Source organism: Branchiostoma floridae, chromosome 4 (genome assembly GCF_000003815.2).
Source record: "Branchiostoma floridae strain S238N-H82 chromosome 4, Bfl_VNyyK, whole genome shotgun sequence".
Classification (NCBI taxonomy): Eukaryota; Metazoa; Chordata; class Leptocardii; order Amphioxiformes; family Branchiostomatidae; genus Branchiostoma; species Branchiostoma floridae.
In genome coordinates this window covers 30,984,470-31,009,637 of record NC_049982.1, presented here as the reverse complement: position 1 = coordinate 31,009,637, position 25,168 = coordinate 30,984,470, and the positions used below count along the sequence as shown (strand labels likewise).

At 41.9% G+C, this 25,168-nt stretch overlaps 2 protein-coding genes across 2 annotated transcripts; one reads left to right on the top strand and one right to left on the bottom strand.

The window, feature by feature from the left end:
• Positions 1-3,614: 3,614 nt before the first annotated feature.
• LOC118413772 (uncharacterized PE-PGRS family protein PE_PGRS54-like) lies at positions 3,615-10,975 on the top strand. The gene is made up of 3 exons (XM_035817303.1): positions 3,615-3,741; positions 7,140-8,259; positions 8,362-10,975. Exons 2-3 carry the CDS (start codon positions 7,157-7,159, stop codon positions 10,973-10,975), a joined length of 3,717 nt encoding a protein of 1,238 aa, XP_035673196.1. The 5' UTR covers positions 3,615-3,741; positions 7,140-7,156.
• An 8,478-nt stretch (positions 10,976-19,453) lies between these two features.
• Positions 19,454-22,689, bottom strand: LOC118414850. The gene is made up of 4 exons (XM_035819116.1): positions 22,583-22,689; positions 21,370-21,432; positions 20,613-20,783; positions 19,454-19,969 (listed from the first exon to the last, which is right to left on the bottom strand). Exons 1-4 carry the CDS (start codon positions 22,610-22,612, stop codon positions 19,781-19,783), a joined length of 453 nt encoding a protein of 150 aa, XP_035675009.1. The 5' UTR covers positions 22,613-22,689; the 3' UTR covers positions 19,454-19,780.
• Positions 22,690-25,168: the final 2,479 nt, after the last annotated feature.

The window sequence follows — 25,168 nt, the reverse complement described above, 5'->3', positions numbered from 1 at the left end:
ATATACACTGTTTATCCATAACTTTGCAATTTTATATCAGATCCAAAAGCACTGCAATGTGTGTGCAATATCTACATTTACTGCACATGCTCTATAAAGGAACATATTAGAAACATATTTCAAAAATGTTGAAACGTCATATTTCATTGTTGTGTCCATATGTGTACAGATCTGCACACCAGAACTCAAGACGACTGTCATAAGAGGTACAACTCGCGGACTGGACGATGGAGATGGGTCTGCAGGCAAGTTTGTGGTATTTTCTTTTGTAATTATACTAATTTACATTTATCCGCAGGGTAACCTATTTCCGTTATTAAAAAAACCAAGGGTATTCATGAAATTGTTTCAACGAACGGTGCAATATTTTCATACTAACTACAATATTTTGAATGTATTGCAAGTGGAATCCATCGTTCGTAGCCTTGATATATTGAAATCAACAGATATAGGTTAACCCACGGATAAGGGTGAACTAGCGTTAGTGCACATGTTTGCTTGTATGTTTGTCGGATGGTTTTCAGTAACACTGTGACAGAACTAAATATATAAACAAGGATTATAAGACAACATTTTAATCAAAAGGCAGCCTAGCTATTTCTCTAGTTTATCTTTATCCGCGGAGTAACCTCTATTTATTACTTAAAAATGATATTTGGGAATATTGTGCTGTAGTTTCAAATTGTAATATCATCGAAATACACTAATAATTGTCACTAGTAATTGTCGGTGACCTGTCAGTAGCGATGTGATTGGTCATCCCTAGAACGTTACTGTGTGTAATATAGTGTACACAGGAGGAGGTATAGCTGAGATTGACAAAGGGAATAGGAAAGGAAAGTCACTAAGATTTGTGATGTATCAGGTTACGGCATTAAAAAATTCACCAAAAAATGTTTGAATATTTTGACGACATTATATTATTTCACGGAATAACACTTTGAGGTAAACCTTACAAGATCTTCAATTTCTTGTTTTATTGTGTTTTTCTCTCTTTTTAGTGACAAGGAACTCGAACAGGAGATGAATGCGTTCTGGGATCGTTTTGGTGGGCGTCGGTAACTGAGTCATCCTGCAAAAGAAAGAACCCCCTTCCCAGTCAAGTAGCATGATCTTCATATCAGACGAGGAAAAATTGTTGCATCGTTGTCGTTGTGACACAAAATCTTACCGGCCGTAGCTTTATAGATAAAAAAGTTTATTTCCAAGTTCATGCCCGAGGGCTAATTGCAAGAACATGGTATGAACATAGAAGATATACAAGTGACAATGAACAGTTATTAACAATATTCTCTAATACTATATAGTTATGGCTATTTGTAAAGAGGTCTGGTTTGACCTCCTTATAGAAGCTTTATTGACATGACAAAAAGTACAGTGACTTTCGTATAATAAAACTACAGAAAGGGATACAGGAGAAATATTAGATTCTCCCAAGGCCAGCCATATATGATAGTCTCAGATAGTCGGGCAACCTCATGCCAGCCAAAGGAATAAAAAATAATTACAATAAGGATGCTATTGACTAAACAATAGGATTGCAAAAATCTTGGTAAGCCATACATTAGTGTCAATATCTTTTCTAATAAGAAAACAATGTTTTATGTCCGTACCTGTGTTAGTATTATGAGATCTTAAGATATGCCTTTGGTCAAATTTCCACACCGGGCCCGGCCGGGATGTTGGCGGCAAACACATCATTTGACATATTGTACACAGTAACAGTTATCTTCTCCCAGAATGCAATTGGATTTATGTATCGAACTGAGTGTGTTAAATTCTTTAGAGTAAGCGAGAAGAAATGTGAATGATTTTATGGATTTACTCATGTTAGTCTGTATTGCTTCGTAAGCAGAATTTTATGATTCATTTGTACAAGTTGTATATCTGTTTTTAGACTACGATACGAAAGTTGTTGTACCTTTGATTGCTTCAATGAATAAAAACCTGCATGTTCCTTAAGACACTAACTTAAATTTGTCGCATAGAAAATAAAGAAATTACTGAAATATGTGAAAAATAAACGGTCACCAGAAAAAGGCGAAACTTGCACAGCAACTGGTCATGTCATTATAATTATGTATCCCGCATGGCACCACTGATAATGTTCCTCATTAGTATGCTAATTTAATGACGGAAATGACGGTTGATTGTTTGGTAATTTGCATACTTAGAAAGGCCAAGAGGGTGCGTGAATCGTACAGCTCGTGTCTCATCAAACAGGCGTTGAAATTATGCAAGAGTGTTGACGCAAGTTCGGAAAGTGGGCTTATATAAATCAGCTTATAGTACTTTATAGAAGAACTTTATTGCACGACAATTGTATATGATGCAATGTATGGCAACAACTATTACACAGAGTACAAAATAGAGGTATAGAATAAAGCTTTTAAGCTAGTTTTATATATGTGGTTACATTGTATATGGCTAATATGTTGAAATAAAGGACAGGAGTGTGTATGACTCGTGTATACGTAGTTCGTGTCTCATCGAAAAGGCGTTGAAATTATGCAAGAGTGTATGTTACAGCTTAGATTGCACTCTATAACTGTATAATAAAGTTGACGCAAGTACAAAAAGTTGGCTTATATAAAAATCATATATACTATAATAGTATATATATGTATGTGTGTATGACTAATATGTTGAAAAATGAATCTATAATATGTGTAATACTCTGCAACATAGTGCGTTTGGAATACAGAAGAAACTCATGTCAATAGTTTTATCTGTATGAATAAATATACGAATACTCCTTGACCAAACTTTATGTACAAGCATTTGTTTCTTGAACGGCATTATAACATTAAGATAAGACATCCTGAGTTTGGACTTTCTTTGCAAATCAACAATGGACCATGCTATTCATACTCATATAGCACTGTTCTATGTACTGTATAATGGACAAAAAGCTTAAATTTAGTGTCGTTATACCCCTGTCACATTATCCACGATCTTCGGACGTATCGATGGAAGATCGGCCATATTTCAGATCAACTGAGGGTTGCGCGTATTTTTCACCTGAAAACCGTCCCTGTCACACATAAGCCATGCTTTGTACCTTGTACAATTGTTGTGCAATAAAGTTATCATTATAACCGAAGCTCTGGCGATTGTCGCAGAATCGTCGTCCTATCGATGTTCGCTAAATGTGAAAGGGGTATTAGGGCGCGGTCACATAGGTCGTGCGATCGCTATGTACATCGCTAACTTTGGGCAAAAATATACGTCTCTTGCAAAGTTCAACTGTCTTGATGCTCAAAACGCTGTTTTGGGTCCATGTCGGTGGTTGGTTCTGTCACGGCCTGCTTGAAAGTCCTATGGCATCAAAATCGTGCAACGACCGCGCCCTAGAACAAATGTTTATGTTTCAATTTACTTTCAAAATAAGGCAGTAGTTAGTACCCTTGAGAATAATTATTCATACCAAATTTCTGCTGCGTCATCCCGTATTTACTGAAATTACACACATCCGCTGCGCCCTTTGCGCGAACCTAAGTCGTCATAACAATTTTTCGGGTAATTAACGATCACTCACCAGCGCTTAGTCACCCATGGTGGCTTATTTAAATCCTTTCCAAGCTCCCCCATGCCATTACTTCTGCTACCGAATTTTTGGTCCGCGATTGCGGTGCTAGCTTTCCTCTTCGGAAGAACAGAGTCCTCGATACGCATCGACCTACTGTTACGGAGCAAGCTTTTATTTTTTTCCTGTCCGCAAAGACGACTAAAAATATCAAGGTATGTGAGTTTTCTTGTCCTAGAATTTGTTACAGTACTTAGGTTATGGTAGACCGTATACTAATCTATACCCGCATGTTTTCCGTGACCTCCTGACATTCTAGGTTATGGGGAAAATGTGGGTAAAGAGTCAAGTGGAATATCGTAGCATATTTAGCAATTTATTTTATTTATCATTCCTCAAAAGTACATGGGCAGGGGGAGCTATACAAGCCTCCCTGAATTGGGTACAATATGTACAATATTTAACAGTAAACGTTGCTAAGCCTAAGTCTAAGTACTAGTGTGTGGCGTAATTTGTAGAGCGTTCGGCTCGAAATCTAGAGGTCCCAAGTTCGATACCCGCCGATGTAAAGTATAAATGGTTTCCTGTGTGTTAAATGGCAAATAGCAAGCACACTGAACACACGCAAAGAAGGGAAGTATTTAATGTCAAATACAACACGCACACTGTAAATTGTAAATCTAACCCAAGCTTTTATCGAGCTTTTATGCGATACAGTGTTTTAAAGCTCAATATTTGTACACTAACGTTTTAGTAAGGGAACTTTGATGCTGTCAGTTACCATACAAGCCTTTATTACGTGTTCTTGATCGCCGTATCTGAAATAACTACGGTGCACCTTTCGAATTCGATGCCTGGTACGTCCCGATAGCGTACTAACCCACGGGTGAATGTACAATACAGTTGGACAAAAGCACTCACACAGATCTCTGTTAAAAAGGTATGAGCTACACAGATCTTTCTTTAAAAAAGTATGAGGCTATATACGTTTCAGCATCCATTCAATTTATAATGATATGGATTTTAAAAAGTTCTGTAACAACTAAATTCGGATTTTCTTACATGTGTACAACGAAAATTCCTCCCATATTACAGTAGACTGCCATATTGACCCACCCATTTACCGCCGCCATTTTTATTCTAAACATAACATCGACGCAAACTGGCCGATTTCGGCGATAAAAAAACCTCAATTTTGAAAATAATGCGGTCGTTATGGGTCCCAATTTGGGCCGGTCGCGGTCGCGTTGGCCAGGTGGTCGTTGAGAACAGGTCGCTTAATGCTTACGTCAATGGGAAAAAAATCGGGACCGAGAAAAAGCGGTCGAAATGGCCAGGTACTAACTTTAGTGCAGTTCCACATTGTCCTGTCTGTCCAATAGGCAAATAGTAGAAAAAGGCCAAGAAAAAATATCGTGTTTGCGGTTGGTAGACGGTGCTAACATATCATTGGGGTGTGCGCGGATCACTGAATTTGTCATAGATAAAGATATAAGTTTGTAAAATTTGTAAGACAAGATATAAGTTATAAGCATCGTGGATATACATATGGCAATGGGGAGGGGCAGCAACGCCATTATTGAAAAGAATTGCTCCTCTTTGCCTACATGTAAGTGTATGAAGAGTTTATACGTCGTATAAGAGGCGGGAAGGACACTGTTCGGCCCTTTGGAAAATCGTACATAGGGTCTGTTATATAAATTGCTGCGCTGAAATAAATGAATGAACGAACGAATGAATGAATATTGAATAAATGATTGAATGTATACAATAGGGCTGGGTATCGGTACAGCGTACCGGTGTGACAGAGATCTCGCCCCCCCGGCCGGGGGGGCGAGATCACTAGCGTTTTCGCCCCCCTTTAGCGTTTTCGCCCCCCCCCCCAAAAAAAAGCAGCTGGTTACTACATATTACAGGTGCGCTACCAGGTACTATACTGCACCTGGGGAGTAACGTATATGGTGTGTTACCTGGTACCTATATGGAACCTTATTACCGTACCGTAAGATGTCATACCTCGAAAGTCGATACTATATTGTTCGGTGCAAACATGACATTGAAATGAAAAAGACAATTTTTGCAGCTGAGGTGGCATAAAAACAGTGCTACTGCGAACGTATAAATCAACACCGTCTATGGTACGGAATACGTCAGCTATATGTTTTCAATTTGTCACAGTGTTTTCTTTCTTGTGCTGGAAACATTTCCAAAGCACTAACAAAAACACACGTGAATAATAGTTTGTCATTATAAACACTATCTACGCGCAAGTTGATATAGCTGTTGCTAAATGCTACACAAACACTGGTAAAGTACCAGTCTTAAGAAAGCACGGGTAAATGCATCAGTTCCTAAATACTAGAAAAAACAGTCATGATGGAGGTGAAGATATCTCTTGGCCAGGTGCATATACCAAAATGTGTGTTATTCTAATTAATACCTAATATTTGCATAATTAATAAAGACATTACATAGTTCTTTTGTGGTCACTTCATGGTAGAGACTTCATATTGGAGATATATAGGTTGCTTGAGGACAGGCGAATACAATGAAATACATCTTATGTCAAGACTCAGGTATATGCAATAATGGGAATACAAAGGACCCAACCCTCCTTGTCTGAAACAAGTTCAACTATCTTTAATTACCATGTAATTACGTTAATATTGATACTATGAATGGAATTATGTATCAAACTCGTGAACTTATATCATTCTGAAACTGCATTTTGTGATTTATACCAATCAACTTTCTAAATGTCATGTAAACCCGTTTTTTTTGGGGGGGGGGGCGAAATCGCTAAAGGGGGGCGAGATAGGGGGGCGAGATCGCTAACCGGGGAGGGCGAGATCGCTAGTGATTTCGCCCCGGGGGGGCGAGATCGCTAGTGATTTCGCCCCCGGGGGGGCGAGATCACGGGGGGGCGAGAACGCTGTCACACCGGTACAAAACCGGTTTTTCTTATTGGACCGGTCCAGAAAAACCGGACCTGAAAAAATTAGGTGGACCGGATGTTGGACCGGTTAGAAAATTAACAGATTATTTTATCATGCATTCACACGTTTTTTGTGCTTGCAGGTGGAAGAAAATGACAAGAGTGAAGTAGAGTGAAGTTTATAGTAATTTCTGCCAATTTTTACAGCCAATCTCACAGGTGCAGTTAGCGTTGTAGGATTTTAAAACGCCAGTGTAAGTCTAATACTCCACCAAACAGATTTCTTTGTAGTGAAATGGACCATTGGTATGAGTCATACTGAATAAGGTCCAGGTTCAGGTCCGGACCTGGACCTGATCCTTTGGACCTGAACCGGACCTGGACCTGAATTTTCTGTACCGGTACCCACCCCTAGTATACAATAAAAGTCTTTAATCATGAATAAACTTGAACTGTTTCCAAAACAAGTAGACTTCCCCACATTTTCCACTGATGAACTCCATGCTTTGTTAAGGAATGGAAAATTAATTTTGCTTCTGTGACAAGGATGGTCAGTTCAGTCAACAATTTCTTGTGCAGGAAATTACAGGTCATCTTTATCAAGACTAATTTCTACCAAGTAAACACACTGTCAGATGAGCTCTCGAGTTCATGTATTTCATGCATTCACTTCTCTAGGCGAAGCAGACACGGCAATGGGTGTGTGCACCGTCTACGGGATCGTCCTCCTCACTCTGGCGGGGACATGTGCATTGGTCTCCGCCGACCCAGAGACCGCTTCCGATCAGACGACCAACGTCCAGAAACGCTGGGGGGTCAACAGCTACCCTTCGGAAAGTCACAACAGTAATTACCACTGGGCTCCTTTTTATCCTTACTGGTGGGGTGGTGGTTTGAGAAAGCGTCAGGAGCCTGAAAAACGATGGGGAGGTAGCAGTTGGGGTGGGGATAGTTTCGTGTGGGGTAGTTCGAGCTCGTCTGGTTCCGACGTCGCGGCGCAAGGAGGCTTCTACGGTAGAGACGCCGACACAAAGAACGCGAAGGAGAATAAGGTGACGGCAAAAAGAAGCTTGAGGAAAAGATGGGGGCTAAGGGAAGACGGTAGAAATGGTGGAGGCGGCGGTTGGGGAGGGTGGAATATCGCGATGTACGGTGGAGCGTTCGGACGTGATTTGGAAGAGAAGAACATTCAGAAGAGGTGGGGTTTAAGGGGTGACAGTGGCTATGGTGGATGGGACAGCGGTTCACAGATAGCTACGTACGGAGGAGCTTTCGGACGTGATCTGGAAAAGAAGAACATTGAGAAGAGGTGGGGTTTGGGTGGTGGTGGATCGGACAGTGGTTATCAGACGGCCATGTACGGAGGAGCGTTCGGACGAGCGCCGGAGAAACGTTATGGCGGCGGTGGCTATACTCCAGGCAAAAAGAACATGGAGAAAAAGTGGGGTCTAGGCGATGACGGCACAGGTTCTTCTAGTTCTGGGTACAATTCTGCTGCGTACGGCGGGGTATTTGGAAGGGACACCGACAAAAAGACCGTCCAGAAAAAGTGGGGTCTTGAAGACGACGGCACGGGTTCTTCTGGGTACGACAGTTCTGCAGCGTACGGCGGAATCTTCGGACGGGACGCCGACAAAAAGACCGTCCAGAAAAAATGGGGTCTAGGAGACGACGGCACGGGTTCTTCTGGGTACGACAGTTCTGCAGCGTACGGCGGAATCTTTGGTCGGGACGCCGATAAAAATAAGGTCCAGAAAAAGTGGGGATTAGGAGGGCCACGATGTGGTTATCGATTTAGGTAAGATTCTGCTACGTACGGCGGAATCTTTGGACGGGACGCTGACACAAAGAACGTGGAGAAAAAGTGGGGTCTAGGGGACGGCGGTACAGGTTCTTCTAGTTCTGAGTACAATTCTGCTGCGTACGGCGGGATCTTTGGACGGGACACCGTCAAAAAGACCGTCCAGAAAAAGTGGGTTCTTGAAGACGACGGCACGGGTTCTTCTGGGTACGACAGTTCTGCAGCGTACGGCGGAATCTTCGGACGGGACGCCGACAAAAAGATCGTCCAGAAAAAGTGGGGTCTTGGAGACGACGGCACGGGTTCTTCTGGGTACGATAGTTCTGCAGCGTACGGCGGAATCTTCGGACGGGACGCCGACAAAAAGACCGTCCAGAAAAAGTGGGGTCTAGGGGACGACGGCACGGGTTCTTCTGGGTACGACAATACCGCCGCGTACGGCGGAATCTTCGGTCGGGACTCCGATAAAAAGACCGTCCAGAAAAAGTGGGGTCTAGGAAACGACGGCACGGGTTCTTCGGGGTACGACAATTCTGCTGCGTACGGCGGAATCTTCGGACGGGACGCCGACAAAAAGACCGTCCAGAAAAAGTGGGGTCTAGGAAACGACGGCACGGGTTCTTCGGGGTACGACAATTCTGCTGCGTACGGCGGAATCTTCGGTCGGGACTCCGATAAAAAGACCGTCCAGAAAAAGTGGGGTCTAGGAGACGACGGCACGGGTTCTTCGGGGTACGACAATTCTGCTGCGTACGGAGGAATCTTTGGACGGGACGCCGATAAAAAGACCGTCCAGAAAAAGTGGGGTCTAGGAGACGACGGCACGGGTTCTTCTGGGGGCTACAATTCTGCTGCGTACGGCGGAATCTTCGGACGGGACGCCGATAAAAAGACCGTCCAAAAAAAGTGGGGCCTAGGAGACGACGGCACGGGTTCTTCTGGGTACGACAGTTCTGCAACGTACGGCGGAATCTTCGGACGGGACGCCGACAAGAAGACCGTCCAGAAAAAGTGGGTACTAGGAGACGACGGCACGGGTTCTTCTGGGTACGACAACTCTGCTGCGTACGGTGGAATATTTGGTCGGGACGCCGACAAAAAGACCGTCCAGAAAAAGTGGGGCCTAGGAGACGACGGCACGGGTTCTTCTGGGTACGACAGTTCTGCAGCGTACGGCGGAATCTTCGGACGGGACACCGATACAAAGAAGGTCCAGAAAAAGTGGGGTCTAGGAGACGACGGCACGGGTTCTTCTGGGTACGACAACTCTGCTGCGTACGGCGGAATCTTTGGACGGGACGCCGACAAAAAGACCGTCCAGAAAAAGTGGGGCCTAGGAGATGACGGCACGGGTTCTTCTGGGTACGATAGCTCTGCAGCGTACGGCGGAATCTTCGGACGGGACGCCGACAAAAAGACCGTCCAGAAAAAGTGGGGACTAGGAGACGACGGCACGGGTTCTTCTGGGTATGACAGTTCTGCAGCGTACGGCGGAATCTTCGGACGGGACGCCGACAAAAAGACCGTCCAGAAAAAGTGGGGACTAGGAGACGACGGCACGGGTTCTTCTGGGTACGACAGTTCTGCAGCATACGGTGGAATCTTCGGACGGGACGCCGACAAAAAGACCGTCCAGAAAAAGTGGGGTCTAGGAAACGACGGCACGGGTTCTTCGGGGGGCTACAATTCTGCAGCGTACGGTGGAATCTTTGGACGGGACGCCGATACAAAGAAGGTCCAGAAAAAGTGGGGTCTAGGAAACGACGGCACGGGTTCTTCTAGTTCTGGGTACAATTCTGCTGCGTACGGCGGGGTATTTGGAAGGGACGCCGACAAAAAGACCGTCCAGAAAAAGTGGGGTCTAGGTGACGACGGCACGGGTTCTTCTGGGGGCTACAATTCTGATGCGTACGGCGGAATCTTCGGACGGGACACCGACAAAAAGAACATTCAAAAGAAGTGGGGTTTGGGTGGTGGTGGATCGGACAGTGGTTATCAGACGGCCGTGTACGGAGGGGCGTTTGGACGGGCGCTGGAGAAACGTTACGGTGGCGGTGGCTATACTCCAGGCAAAAAGAACATGGAGAAAAAATGGGGTCTAGGCGACGACGGCACAGGTTCTTCAAGTTCTGGGTACAATTCTGCTGCGTACGGCGGGGTGTTTGGAAGGTACGCCGACAAAAAGACCGTCCAGAAAAAGTGGGGTTTAGGAAACGACGGCACGGGTTCTTCTAGTTCTGGGTACAATTCTGCTGTGTACGGTGGAATCTTCGGACGGGACGCCGATAAAAAGACCGTCCAGAAAAAGTGGGGTCTAGGAGACGACGGCACGGGTTCTTCTGGGTACGACAGTTCTGCAGCGTACGGTGGAATCTTCGGACGGGACGCCGACAAAAAGACCGTCCAGAAAAAGTGGGGTCTAGGAGACGACGGCACGGGTTCTTCTGGGTACGACAGTTCTGCAGCGTACGGTGGAATCTTCGGACGGGACGCCGACAAAAAGACCGTCCAGAAAAAGTGGGGTCTAGGAGACGACGGCACGGGTTCTTCTGGTTACGACAATTCTGTATTTCACGCGGGAATCTTCGGAAGGGCGTTGAAGAAGCGTCTAGGGGGAGGTTCCGGCTCTAAACTCGGAAGACTGAATGCAGGGTACGGCAGACACTTCGGCAAACGGATAAGCATCGGCTACAGCATGGGTAAAAGATCGTAAGTGGTCTATTCTTTAAAAATTGCCATTAATTTTTGTCATTTTTATATAGCGTTACCAATTTTGCGTACATCACTGATGTGGAATGGCCATTGTAGTATTATAGTGGTACAGTCATCAGATATTCAAATATACTGTATGATGAGTCTTTTTGGTATGCACACATACACAGACAGACACACACACACACACACACACACACACATACACACACACACACACACACACACACACACACACACAAGCGCGCTATTATGCAGGAATCGTATTGGCAATCCTTAACGGAGAAATTTCTTTTAAAAAGTAACGTTGGTGTGCCTGAAAAAAAACTGATCTATTCAACGAACCTAAAATCATTATATTGCGCATTTCACCGTGAACTACAGCTGCACACATTTTTTTTTTCATGTATAAACTTAATTACGATACATTTGCCATTTTCTTTCAGGGAAAACTGACGATGTGCGATCATTTAAGGTGTGGAGTTTATCTTATTTTATTTTATTATATTTTTCAAAATCCTTTCGCTTCGTCAGAAGTTCCATTTTCTTTGCTTTTTTGCACATTTTCAATTTTGCCTATTGTAATTTGTATACTTAAACATTTTACGTTGCTGTTGTCAATTTCAGCAAGGAAACCCAGCTACCTCTAATAGCGTAGACCAAGACCAGTAGACGGCAGCACTACAGGAGTGAAAAAGCTAAAGAAGCATTATGTAGGCCATGTGGATTTGATTATATGGGTTACATTCTCCCCCAAACTGAAGCCAGCTTGTAAACAGAAGAAAGCATTTGTAAATAAAAAATGCCTTCAGTCCGAAATCTAATGCTATATGGCCAAGAAAGCTGAACAAAGGACCTAACATATAGATTATGGTATACCGAACAATGCGATTTTATTTTCATTTTTGTTAAATTAAACATTCTTTCACATCTTCTTTGATTTCAAAATTTACATGGCACTATATGACATTGGTTTCCTTTTTTTAATTATTTTTTGGTCAATACACGGCATATATATGATCATTTACAGCTGCTTTGTACGATTGTTGAATTTTTTTTTGGGGGGGGGGGGGGCAAAAATTCATACGCGCGCGGATGTCATCCACATAATCAAATCAACATGGCCTTAACGTTTTTCAAAACACTGTTACGTATTATTATAACGGCAAAGAAACGGCATTTGTAGGAAAGTAAACCTATTGTGATCTTTACGTATTCTTATTGTGCTGCTGTGATTTTTTAAGGAATACTGCAAAAGACGTGCTAATATCTGTATTTTCTGTATATGTGTAGGATAATGTGGTTACACTACTTCACCTTTATCCACAGAGTAACTTATATCCGTTATTTAGAAATAACAGGGTATTTAGGAAAATCAAGTCGATATACAGCGGTTTCAAGCTGCTCTTTGAAACCTTATACCCAAAATACCATGTTTTTCAAAATATATATAGATTACCCCACGGATAAAGATGAACTAGCTTTCATCTTCTAGCAAATGAACAGAAACGAACACTAGTAAATATATTTACTAAGATAACATCCGTCAAAACGAGACGTTGCGATGATATTCACATCTGTGCGTTTTAGGAAGAGATAAATTCGTGTGACTGACCGAAAATGTGGAAAATAAAATCTAATATGAATTATCATCTCATTATTTCTTGGGAAGACAATGTTCGCTCAATTTTTCGCACATTCGCGAAAGAGACTCAATATGTAAACATTCAACGTAAAACTTTCCATATGCATGTGTTTCAGTGAAATTATTGAAGTCCAAACAAAAAAATTTTGAAAGGGGAGGTGCAATGTGTTTTTGTTGGGGGGTGGGGGGTGGCAGAACTGTTAATTCTATATCCCCCCATTTCCTTTTGAACATTTTAGCAAGTTGTGACAAACGTTCAGTCAATAAAGAAATATTGTATCCTTTTCCTAAACTGTGTATTCTACGAAAATGAGCTGCTTATTCAACCACTCGAATGTTTTTACCTCCATCAAATGTAATGGAATGGAGGTTATATTTTACCCTGTGTTTGTGTGTGTGTGTGTGTGTCTGTCTGTGTGTGTGTAAACAAAATAACGCAAGAACGGTTGGGTGGATTGGTTTCATACTTGGTGTGTTGGTAGGGTGTGATGAAAGCACGAAATGATTAGATTTTGGGTCCCCTAGCGGCTCCCCTTGGTACTGCAGCGCAACTTCCGGTTTTGCTATTTTGGTGTTCTGAACATGCTATGGTCACGATTTTTTAGTATTAGATAGCTCTTGTGCTCAGGAAGAAGTGACATAAGTTTGGGCCCCTAGCGTCTAGTTTGGGGATAGCAGGGGCATTCTTGTCAAAAATTTCTGAAGAGGATAACTCAAGAAGGGAACAACGGATTTTCATGATTTTTGGTAGTAGGTACCTCAGACAATGTTGTACAAAATGAAATACTAATTTTGCAAAATAGGAGCAAATTTGCATAATTAATGACAACATTCAATCATAGCAGTTTTTTCTATGTATCTCTTGTCTTGGACGTGATATGGTCTTGAAATTTGGGTGGTAGATATCTTTTAGTCTCATGACAAAGTGAAGCAAGTTTCAGCCCCCTAACATTTAATTTGGGAACTGCAGGGGCGTTTTGGTCAAGACACTCCAAAGAGGATAACTGCAGAAAGGATTGACGGATTGGCATCATATTAGGCATGCGGGTACCTTAGGCAAAGATGTTCATAATGATATACATGTTATGCAAATGAGGACTTAATTTGCATAATTAATGAGGAAATTGTATAATTCCATTGTTTGCAATAACTGGACTTCAATAAATGTAACACATGTTAATTATGATAGGTGAAATATAAGCATATACCAAATATGGTAATGAGGAACTTATTTGCATAATTTAAGTAAAAATTGCAAAACCGCTTTATGATTAATAATGGGAATTTTATAATTATGAAATGTGTACGTTTGTCAATGATGAACAACACCATGCATAAATTATGTTAATGTCTTAGTCAATTGCATGAAATTTACGAAAGCTCTAAATTTTCATGGAGGTATGAGGTCGCCGAACTCTAGTTTTGTTTTTGTTTTTGTTTTTTTTTAGTTCCGGGAAAAAATCTAACGCGCTTACTCCACTTTGGAAACTCTATAGTGGTTTACAGAAAACTATTACGTATCCGGATACCAGACTTCACTCATTGACATTTTTAAGGACACTTGCAACCTGATTAGTTACGGTCAAATGGTAAGAGCTCTCAATGACAACATGTTAACACGTTGTCCTGAACGTAGCATCCGGTTTGCGATCACAGATTCGACAATGTCGTCGCCTTGTTAAATTTCCACTGTTCACAGAGTCTGACCAAGATGCTTTTTTTCCCTCTCTAAATAAAACAAGTCAAGACTGGTATCCCTGAATGTGAGTCAGACATTCTTACAACGATGTGGATAAAATGTGTGCAAGACCTCGTGCTATTATCTGGGATTGTGTGGCGTAATAGGCAGCGCGTTCGGCTCAGGCCCAAGAGGACCCGTGTTTTTAAAACCTGCCATGTCACCGATCATGTGCCCTGAGAAAGGCACTTTACACGACTTTCACTTCAAAAATGAGTACCTAGCTTCGGCTAGCGCCGTCCCTCGGATAGGACGTTAAATGGAGGTCCTGTGTCTTGAGGAGAGCCACACCCGAGCATGTATAAGAACCCGCCGCACTTATCGAAAATAATAGGGGTCCTTCCCGGTGTGAGTGGGTCAAACCATACATTTTGGTTTCCTGGGTTGACATCTTGAAAAGGTGATAGTTACCTGTTATGTCAATCCTTCCACAGGTGTGTAAATGTAAATTTAAAAAAAGGTTATAATGCAGATATCAACGGGATATCTAACCCCTCAGTTTATAGGGCAACATGTAAGATTTTGGCAACACTTATTCATGTATTACGCGATCTCTTTGAAAGTATTCTTTTGAAATCTTTTAAGGTTACTAGTCAAAAATTTTCAAGGTCTCATTGATGTATTACTAAAGGAGATCCGAGCCAAAAAATTAAACTGCATGGACGCGTGTTGTTAGCTGTGAGAAATTCCCTTTTGGCCAGCCGTTAGTATATAAACGGCCTCTAGCGATGCGGAAGTGAACTGCAAATACGGAGAGAGAAGTCCAGACTAATCATTACAAACCACCTGTCAGAGCAGGAAACTTATGGTCAGTGAGGTTTTATAGTGGTAAACAGAAATTAAAAGGAGGAAACTTTTGACTCCATTTCTGTTGCCAAAGGTCGAGGTGGATTTTCGCCCTCCTGGCGGTCGACTTTTGTACTACAACGGAACGTACCGTTTTTGTGTCCTTTGTCCAAGAAATCCTGTGTAATTGTTGTTTTGTTGTTGTTTTTTGGTGGGGGGAGGGAGACTTCTAAGATACAACTGCGCTCGAGGTTTGGCTGCCTCTTCAAAGACGGCACCTCCATTAAACGACCTATCCAAGGGACGGCCCTAACAGAGACTCGGCGCTTCACCTGAGTGAATTGGGAAAAGCCGTGAAAAGTGTCTATCCTATATGGCCAAGGGCCCAACGTTGGAGCATATCAGTGGACTAGAATCCAGAACTAGGCCTGGAGTCAAACACCCGACCATTACGCTACGCGACGTCGCTTACGAGATTACTTGCGTATACCCAGCACTATAAAAAGAATGAATGAATATCCTTTATTCTTGTAAAGCTCCTTTTTATGGTGCACTTTAATAATTCTACGTTGATTTTCAATTCAATGATAACACTGCGAGTTCCTATAACCTGTTCAGTTTGACCGGAAGGAAAACAAATGGCGAAAAACGCACAATAAAGCTACCGCCGTTAACGGACGCCAACATACCTCTACTATAACGAAGCCAAGTGAAATACCCTCTAAATCGCAGTTGAATGTTGAACTGTACATGAAGAAAGTAGATAGTACATAAGCGGTCTCTAGCGATGTGGAACTGAACTGCAGATGTTTAAACCACATGTAAGGGCAGACAACTTCTTCTCAGTGATCGAACTTCAACAATTTCTGGCTTTATAGTAGTAAAGAGAGACAAAAGTGAGAACTTTTTTGGCGCCGTTTCTCTCTCTCAAAAAAAAAAGGTTATGGTCAATTTCGGCCCTCCTGCTGATTGACTTTGCCGTTTTGTATCCATTGTCCAGGAAATACCGTTTAAATGATTTTTAAAAGGTATTTATGTAGGGAGGAAGTTGTGTAGGTTTTTGAGAAAAAAAAGCAATGGCTGATGCTATTGTTGGCTTCGTAATAATTTTTGCTTGTTTGTTTGTTTGCTTGTACTGCATATCGCTCCGATAAACCGCCTTATGTTGACCAACACAAACGTTTTGTACTGAATAGTACACACTTCATATCCGAACAAATTTGACTGATCCACATACACCAGGACAAAATGAAGGAAGGACCCCTACTCGTTTTATAAGTGCGGTTGTGTTTTTCTAACGCTCTTGAGGTTTGGCTTCCCTCAAACACGGGATCTCCATTTTAACGTCTTATCCGAGGGACGGCGCTGACCGAAGCTAAGTACTAATTTACACCTGAATATCGTTCAAAAAGCCGTGAATAAGTGTCTTTCCCAAGGGCACAGCGTCAGAGCATATCACTGGACTAGAATTTAGGACTGGGCCTTGAGTCAAACACCCGACCGCTACACTACGCGACGCTACTTAAGATATCTTCCGTATACCCGACACTATAAACTCTTTGAAAATCTTCTCCTGTAGTCTAATCTCCAAGCAGATCCTACGGTGCCGTAAGATAGTATCAAGGCTGGCTAAGGAGTATAGCCGGCCAAAGGGAGTCAGACGGGCAACGGTCGCATGCACACTCCTAGGCCAGCTTCACTCCTCTGCCAGCTTTTGCTACTATCTTATGCTACCTTAGGATCTGCTTGGAGATTACTGTAGTCCACCGGTCTATTTTTACACCCTGAAGACAGGTCACGCCTCTGTACCGACGTAGTAGAGATGCGACCGAGATAACAACCAGGAACACTGGTATTTTTGGAAACATTTGACCCTGTGGTCATACTTGTCTCATTGAAACCATGTTTTGTACAAGGTGGCCGTACGTAGTAGGCGGGTAACATGGTCTGGAAACTAGGACTTTTAGCAGCAGGGTTCTTGACGAAGAATCGTATGCTGGTGAAGGTACCAGCGTTTCTAAGCCGTACCAGACTGGTGCATACTTTCCAAGCAGTGGTTGGATGGAGAAAGTGATGAATAAATGTGATCCCTAATACCCCCCCCCCCTCACATGTAGAGAAAATCGATCGGACGACGAGTCTACAAGTTCTAAATCACGGGAAGGCATGACCCTGATGCCAACGAAAAAATGGTAGATTTCCCTCCTTCTCGTCAGGGTCATGCCTCCTCGCAATTTAGAGCTCGCACACTCGTCGTCCGATCGATTTTCGCTACATGTGAGGGGGGTATAATACCACCTTTCCACTAGGACGGCGCTCTTGCCGCGCTCTCTCTGCGACTTAATTTGACAGATTGCAGAACGAGTTGTCTAGAAAAGAAAAGAAACGAATCTTTTCACACTTTCTGCGTTTTGTTGTCTTCTCGGTCACACTTTTTAATTTTGTATAATATACCGAGTGTGAAGGTTACACATAGCCTATGTCAGGTTGAACAGTGAGCCATTTGCCCGTGACGTTGGTCGCAGTGAGATCGCAGCCCGATCGCCGTCTAGTAGAAAGTTAAGGGGGCCTAATGAACTTGTTTGTTTGTTTATTTGTTTGTATTGTATACCCAGTAAGGCCTACGTGAGATTTTCATACCGGGGCTCGGCTGAGTAGCCTCCGGGAACGAAAAGTATGATATAAAAGACAGCAAACTACACAAGACGTTAAGAGAATAGCCGTGGGCATTATTTGTTTATACGAGGGGCGTGCAAGAAGTAATGGCCCTGACCCACTTCCAGTCGTCTGATCTAAATGAAATTTTGTATGTGTAATGATTCATATTTCTATGGGTTATGTTGCAAAAGACAGCTCTGAACTAATTGTGGTTTCTGATTTACTGGTGTTTGAACTTAGTCAGGTGCGAAATGGACCAGGTGTGAAATGGAACCAGTTGAGTGTCGCGCAGTGATCCGGTTTTTGTATTTGAAAGGACGCACACCAAAGAAGACTTTTGATGAAATAAATGAAACTTATGGTGATGATGCCCCATCATATGACCTTGTAAAACGCTGGCATCCTGAATTCAAACGTGGCCGGAAGTCTGTGGAAACAGCTCCCAGACCTGGTCGTCCCTCTTCTGCCATTGATGAGGCATCTGTTGGAGGACCAACCTGGGGTGTCCTACAAAAACGGTGTCCAGAGCTGCATCAAACGATGGGAGAAATGCATAACTCTGGGTGATTCCTATGAAGAGAAAGACTAATATCTGTGCCAAGTTTCATTAATCTCCTGCTATGGGAAATGGGTCAGGGCCATTACTTCTTGCACGCCCCTCGTATGCTCTTACGTATACATTTCTATTTTTGCGTTTCCACAAATAGTCCGGTCGGTCGCAGGTTCGGAAATATTTCGTTAGCCTAAACCGCCTCTTTTGTACTGAGAAGAATAAGTTATATATCCGAACAGATATTCATGATACACTTACACTTGGAAGGTCCCCTGCTATTTTCCTTAAGTGTGTTTGTATGGGGGGGGGGGGTGTCTTTTACGTGCTCAAGTTGTGGCTCCACTTAAACACGGGACCTGTATCTAACATCCTACCGAAGGGAAATAACTGAAGCTAGGTACTCATTTACACATGTGGCGTCGGGCGTGGCGTATCTGGTAGAGCGTTCGGCTCGGAATCTATGGGTCCTGAGTTCGATTCCCACCGTGCCCCCGACGTTGTGCCCTTGGGAAAGGCACTTTACACGACTTCCCTTCTGTCTGTACCGTGTATGTGGCATTGTTAATATAAGTTACAAAACTTGAGTGCAGTGCCACATCGTCCTCGTCTGTCCAAAAGCAAATAGAAAAAAAAAATTTACACATAAATTGCCTTTCCAAAGGTACTAGGGCCACTTGTTAACTGTTGTTTTTGATGTCTATAAGTGGGCAGCATAACTCAAGAAGCTGCTGATAGACCCTTATGGTATTTGCTAGGCGGTTAGTGGTCAAGAAGAAGAAGTTTTAGTTCAATTAAGGACCTCCTAGCGGCTTTCTGCGGCACTACAACAGAACTTCCGGTTTTGATATCTCGTTTTCTGAATGAATAATTGGAACACTGCAGCTAAGCAAAGCACTAAAATGATCCACATAGTCGTAATATTCAATCAACAAAAACATGCCTTCTCTTTTCCGTCATATAAAGTAGACATAGACATAATTTTCAACATAGAGTGGCGGCTTAAAAACAACCGCATGTAACGGAGATTTCTCATAGCACAGATGGGATTACAAGAAAGGAAATTTGCATTGACTTCAAATTCATAAATATTGTCAGCGAACTTAAGTTACATTTTAACTTTCTTGATATACAGAGAAAACCTGCCAGCAGGCTGACTATAGAAAAATCCAACATAAAATGTTTACACTGTTCTTAAGCACGTGGTGTCGTTAATCAATGGCAGTCAAATCTGAATAATGATACAGTTACACATTTCTATAGAGTATGTTCTCACAACGTTTTACAAATTTCATTTCATGTCAAATTTTAATTTACTCAAATCAAATTTACTTAAAATCACCATTCCGTCCATAAATATAAACTTTGTATAATCTCTGTTCACAATTATATACATTATGTATACATATATTCTGATCTTTTTGAAATATTACTGTTCACAATGTCTGTGCTTTAGCCACGTGATGTCACTCGCCGCCCACCGAAGATACCACAGAAACTCCCAGACGACCTGCTGGTCACGTGACCGTCTCAGCAGCTCTCCGGTTGGATCCCTTTCTGTTGACGTCATGACTCCCGTTGGGACGTCATCCAAGATGGCGAATCCCATGGCTTGCGCCTGTAGAGATATCGAAAATAAATTTTTGTTTAAAAAAATACATTTTTCTTTCGATGATAACGCAAAAATTACACTTACAGGATGTACGGTATCTAGCAAACTCAAATACATTGTAAAGTGTGAATGGGCAATGACATTAAACAAATGACTATATCGACATTAAACCATTATAACAACAGTACACTTTATTTTATGACTTTGATAATGTTTTTGCCAGTTATCGTCAATTTTCTTATATATGAATATTTCAAGTTTTGGTACCAAACAAGCCCGGCACTGCGCATGCGTAATGTAATATATCGTAGCCAATGGAAAAGGAATCGGAATTCCTTTTCCGATTTTTTATAGATTTTTTCAGCACTCCAGGTCTCTAGCATTTACTAGACTGAAACGGGGGAATATAAACTTCCTGACACGTTTGACCAATTGCTGACGTCACGTATGTTCAAGATCGCATGTCTGTAACTCTTGAGTTTACGTTTCGAAGTGATCGGTCATTATTGACCCTTAAGAAGGCGACAGACAGTCGTTGAAAACTTAATCTTTGTACATCTTTGTACACCTTTATGTTGGAAGAAAGTTTAGTATTGATTACTATCAAAACAAATTAGCTTCCTTGATAAGTTGTTTTTTTTTTTCTTACCGTTATTCTTATGCTTGTCAGCAGCGACTCCATTCTGTTGGTTGTTTGAGTCATCACTTCGAGTAACGCCGTATCGGAACCCTCCCCTTCTGCCTCGTCGTCCCGAACCTCGTGTAGGTATGTACGGAACGTTCTCAAATCTGTGTGGAATCTATTCACTTTTTCTGCGACCTGTTTAGGGATAAAAAGATAAACATCTTAGGACAAAGAAAATAAATTTTATGTATGACATCCACTGCATGCACCAAATAGAATACGAGTGGACGAACAAACTACACGAGTAAAAACAAATAAGATGTCTAAATTTCCAAATTAGACACCATAAACGTTGTAACAGCAATTGTAGTGACCCAAAGAAGTGGCATTCTGAGCCAAGAAGTCTTTATTCCTGTATTTAAGAAGTGAACAAAGTGACTCTTTTGTGGTAGCTAGACACTTAAATACCAAGTTGGAAACTACACTCAAGGCTACCGCACTTGTGACACTTCTACAAGTATCGAACTAGTTTGACTTGTTCAAGAAAGGACGACAAAGAATAGTGGCAAAATGTTATTTGGGTAATATGCATAACGCTATGTTATATGGAAATACTAAAAGTTCATTACGGACGAAGCGCCCCCTATTGTTCGAACATGAAACGTAAACTGCATTTCCAGCTCACATTCCCCAATGTGTGACTAGCCATGAAGTGACGTCACAAGAGTACCCCCTCCCAGCGTCGCAGTAGTTTTCTACAAACAAGTTTTGTTGTACTTACGGTGTAGTTAAGTGGAGGAGGACACGTGCCGTTGCCTCTGGTTTGTCGACACTCGAAAAGGTACTGTGGAAATAAAAACTCAACGGTCAGGATCCAGCATACACTGCAATGTAGCATCAAGACACATCTGCACTTTAACGCTAATTCACCTTTATACGCGGCGGTAACCTATATCCGTTGTTTAAAAAAACATGTAGGGCGGTAGTTTGAAATTGCTTTTTTTTTCAAAATACTGTGCTTTGAAACCACCGTCCGTCGACCTGATATCCCTGAATATTCCGATTTAGCGGATATAGGTTACCCCCGGATAAAGGTGAACAAGCGTTCTTCACAATTTAATTACTCCCTTTCAAAATACTTTTCTTTTTACATTTTTTAGCAACTTCGTATTTGAGGCTCCAACTTTCTAGCATCTCAGCCAACTCTCAAGGGACACCTTAGTTTGCGGTAAGCAAATTCGCCTGCAGATGGTACTAATTAGTTACATAAGCCATATGTCCCTTGACCCATGTTAGAGCAAGGAGCTTATCTGATACTGTTCGTATAAACTCCTCGCTGATAACTACACTCTAACAGTCGGGTGTCTAGATCTGCTATTGAGATATAGTATCACATATGGTAGCGAGTAGATGAAATGGTGTTGCGCTCATGTTTTACAACCTTATAACAAAACAAAAACTGAGATTTGTTGCTAAGTTGCTAAATATCTACATGCCGCGGATATTTCAAATGACAATCTAAGTAGATATACTCGAATTCGGCGTCAATATGCATGATAAGCAATGCCCTGAATTGTTCGGGAATCGTTGTTAAGTATAACATAAGTATAGCATTTATAGATCATTGCGTAAGGGACGCAACTCGAACGCTAACGTTGTTATCGTTGCGCAAAAGTCACAATGAAAGTCACTTGTTGTTCGAGGCCTTATTTTACCAATTGTAGTCCCCAAATCTAGCATAGCGCGTAAAAATACACTTGTCAGTTACCTATATTTCTTTATTTACCGGTAAGCGTCGCTGGCCGTCCTAAATTTGCCAGGTCCCTCAATAGAGACCCTCGTTCAACCAGACGTCTTGGTTATTTTTAACTTATAAGGGAGGCTTCTCCCCCATTTTTGTATTGACGTCATTGAACCAAGACTGTCCCAAAAACTATTCCCTATCCTTAAATATGATACCTATTATGCACATGTTATCACATATCGGTACCTACCCCGGGTTTTGTCCAGTTTCTGTACGGCATCCGCAATACTGTATCCAGACTGTCTAGGGTAAATCCGTAGCCGAAACTTCCCGCAACCGACGCTGTGCCCCCGTATGTTTCAGTCTGAAAAGAAGATGATAAACGCTTTTGGTTAGAATTAGCGCAAATTCTTTGAATAGCTCGCTATATGCAAATCGATTCAAGCAAGTGGTTGACATGATCTACATAGGAAAAAGAACTTAAAATTTTCTTTACAAATTTATTCTATATTTCTTCGAAAAATCGTTTACATGAATGGTCTTGGTTTCAATTAAACCAAGGAGGTAAAAACCTCCTTGATAATACAATGTAGAAAATGCATTCTGAACAAAAGACTTATTATTACAAAACTTCCAATGACTTTTGTTTACCAAAACAGATGAACTTTCCTGCCAAGACGTATTTGGCTTCATTTTTGAATAATTTGTACCAAAATTTGTAACGTTTTACAGTGACGATGACTTGTGTACATATAGATGTAGAGAGGGTTAGATATGGGGAAAAAAAGGGCAGAGAAAAATAAATTTTGGAACAGAAAAGTGAAACACTCACCAAAACAGAATGCGTGTTGTTGACGTCTAGCGCTAGTCGTATGGTAATCGTGTACATGTCGGTAAACAGTTGACACGGCGTCTTCTCAACGTCCCGGACTGGTCGTAGACTGCGAGTTGTTACACACGGTACGAGGAATAGCAGAAGTCCCGACGCCATCAAATATAAACCTATAAAAACATACGACATGTGTTACATTTCAGTCTTATGATTTTTAAAATCAACACAGCAAAAATAACCAAATGTATTGCACTTCAAAACATTGTGAAGATCTAGACTCCGTTACGGTCTTCCAATAGGGCTAGTTTTTATTTTAGGGGGTGGAGGTGGCGTTGGTTCCCGAATTCATTGTTAGCTATGTTCTCTAGTGCCGAAAATGAGCGAAACTCCCTATCCTGGCAAACTCCCTTTCCCGGCACAAGATAACATAGCCAACGTTGAAAATCGCACCCCCCCCCCCCCAAATAAAAAGATAAAACAGCCCCATTCAATGACTGCAACGGAGGCTAATAAACCTCGTGCCTTACCTTTACCTTTTGAAGGCAAATTCACAAGTATGCAAATTTATTCAGTGAGTTACAATCATTTAAAGACATCTTATATGTAAGAAAATGAATCTATACAGCATTCCAACTCACCAGACATTATAAAGGAAGCACTGCTGACAAACATGTCTCTAGTAGTTCCAAAGGGTGTACGTGTCTGCTTCGGTCGATCAACGTTCTGAACTAAGTGCGGATTATGACCGAAGAAGGTTTTTATATAGAAATGAAGGTTGTTGATGGATAGAGTCTTTGATCAGCGACGCAGTAGGTGTGCGGATGTCCTGTCGGGACTAGACCCTCCCACAAAACCTTTCTGTGACTTCGCACCACCAGATAGCTTTGTCAACAACTTGTCTGTTTTCAGTTCTTCAACCTACTTCCTTTTCTAACAAGCGAATGGTTTTTATATATCGCCTAGATTCTTGTTTTACATCTAAATATGGTCGTCGTTACATGGCTCTTGAAGAAATTTGAATGCCGACTAGGACCAAATGGCAGTAACTTTAACCTCTACCCCCCCCCCCCCCAAAAAAAAAAAGATTGCACTTTTTGGATCTAGGCCACAGCAATGATGTTTTATGGTTTTTGCCTGATTTTGCAAAGGAAAACATGGTTAACATGACAAGAACGTACTAAAAATCAGAGATAGCCTTGTGTGGTAGCCTTGATTATACTTGTAAAAGTGACACTAGTGGGAAAATGTAGCAAGCAAAGAAAACAAGTTCGACATTAAACGTGGCACCATCGTGGTAGCCATCACTGTAGTTGTGAACTTGTAGATGATATCAGTCTACCACATTCGTGTCACTTTGCGCACCTCTTGAATACAGAAATAAAAGACTTTAATTATTGGAAGTGATATAATTTTTTGTTGCTTCAATTCTTTCTTCTTACAACGTTTATGGTGTCTTCTTTGAAAAGCTATATCTCTGGTTTTACTCGTTTTGTCTTGTATTTTTTCGCTCGCTCTCTCGTTAACTTTGTAGTCTGCAGAGGACTTTATCCATACATTTACTTGCTGCGGCCTTATCCGTTCCTTTTCTCAGTTTTCTGTATACTATAGATCTATGAATAATACTGTCCGCCACTTTTCCGATAGGTTGACGTAGTGGGTCCTTTTTTTCTTTTTCGACCGATCTTTTTTGTAAGTTTTTTTCAAGTCCGCAATCATCCATATTCAACGAATCTGTGTTGAAAGTTGTTCTCATGAACTGCATGGTAGGGGGCGCTTCTAATGCCTGAAGTATCCAAAGTATGTGAAAGTTGAACAATTGACCAAGAGAATCGTTTTATAGTTTGTAAAAGTGTGTTTTAAACGTCGTCTTCGTATAGTGACGCTGTATCTGACCGCATTTTTGTACATACCCCCGCACTCCCCACCGGTATTAGTTGACCCCATTTTGTACCATCCCACGTCTAATACACCGCGGGCCCTCGTCTTCCGACAGCATTATAAATT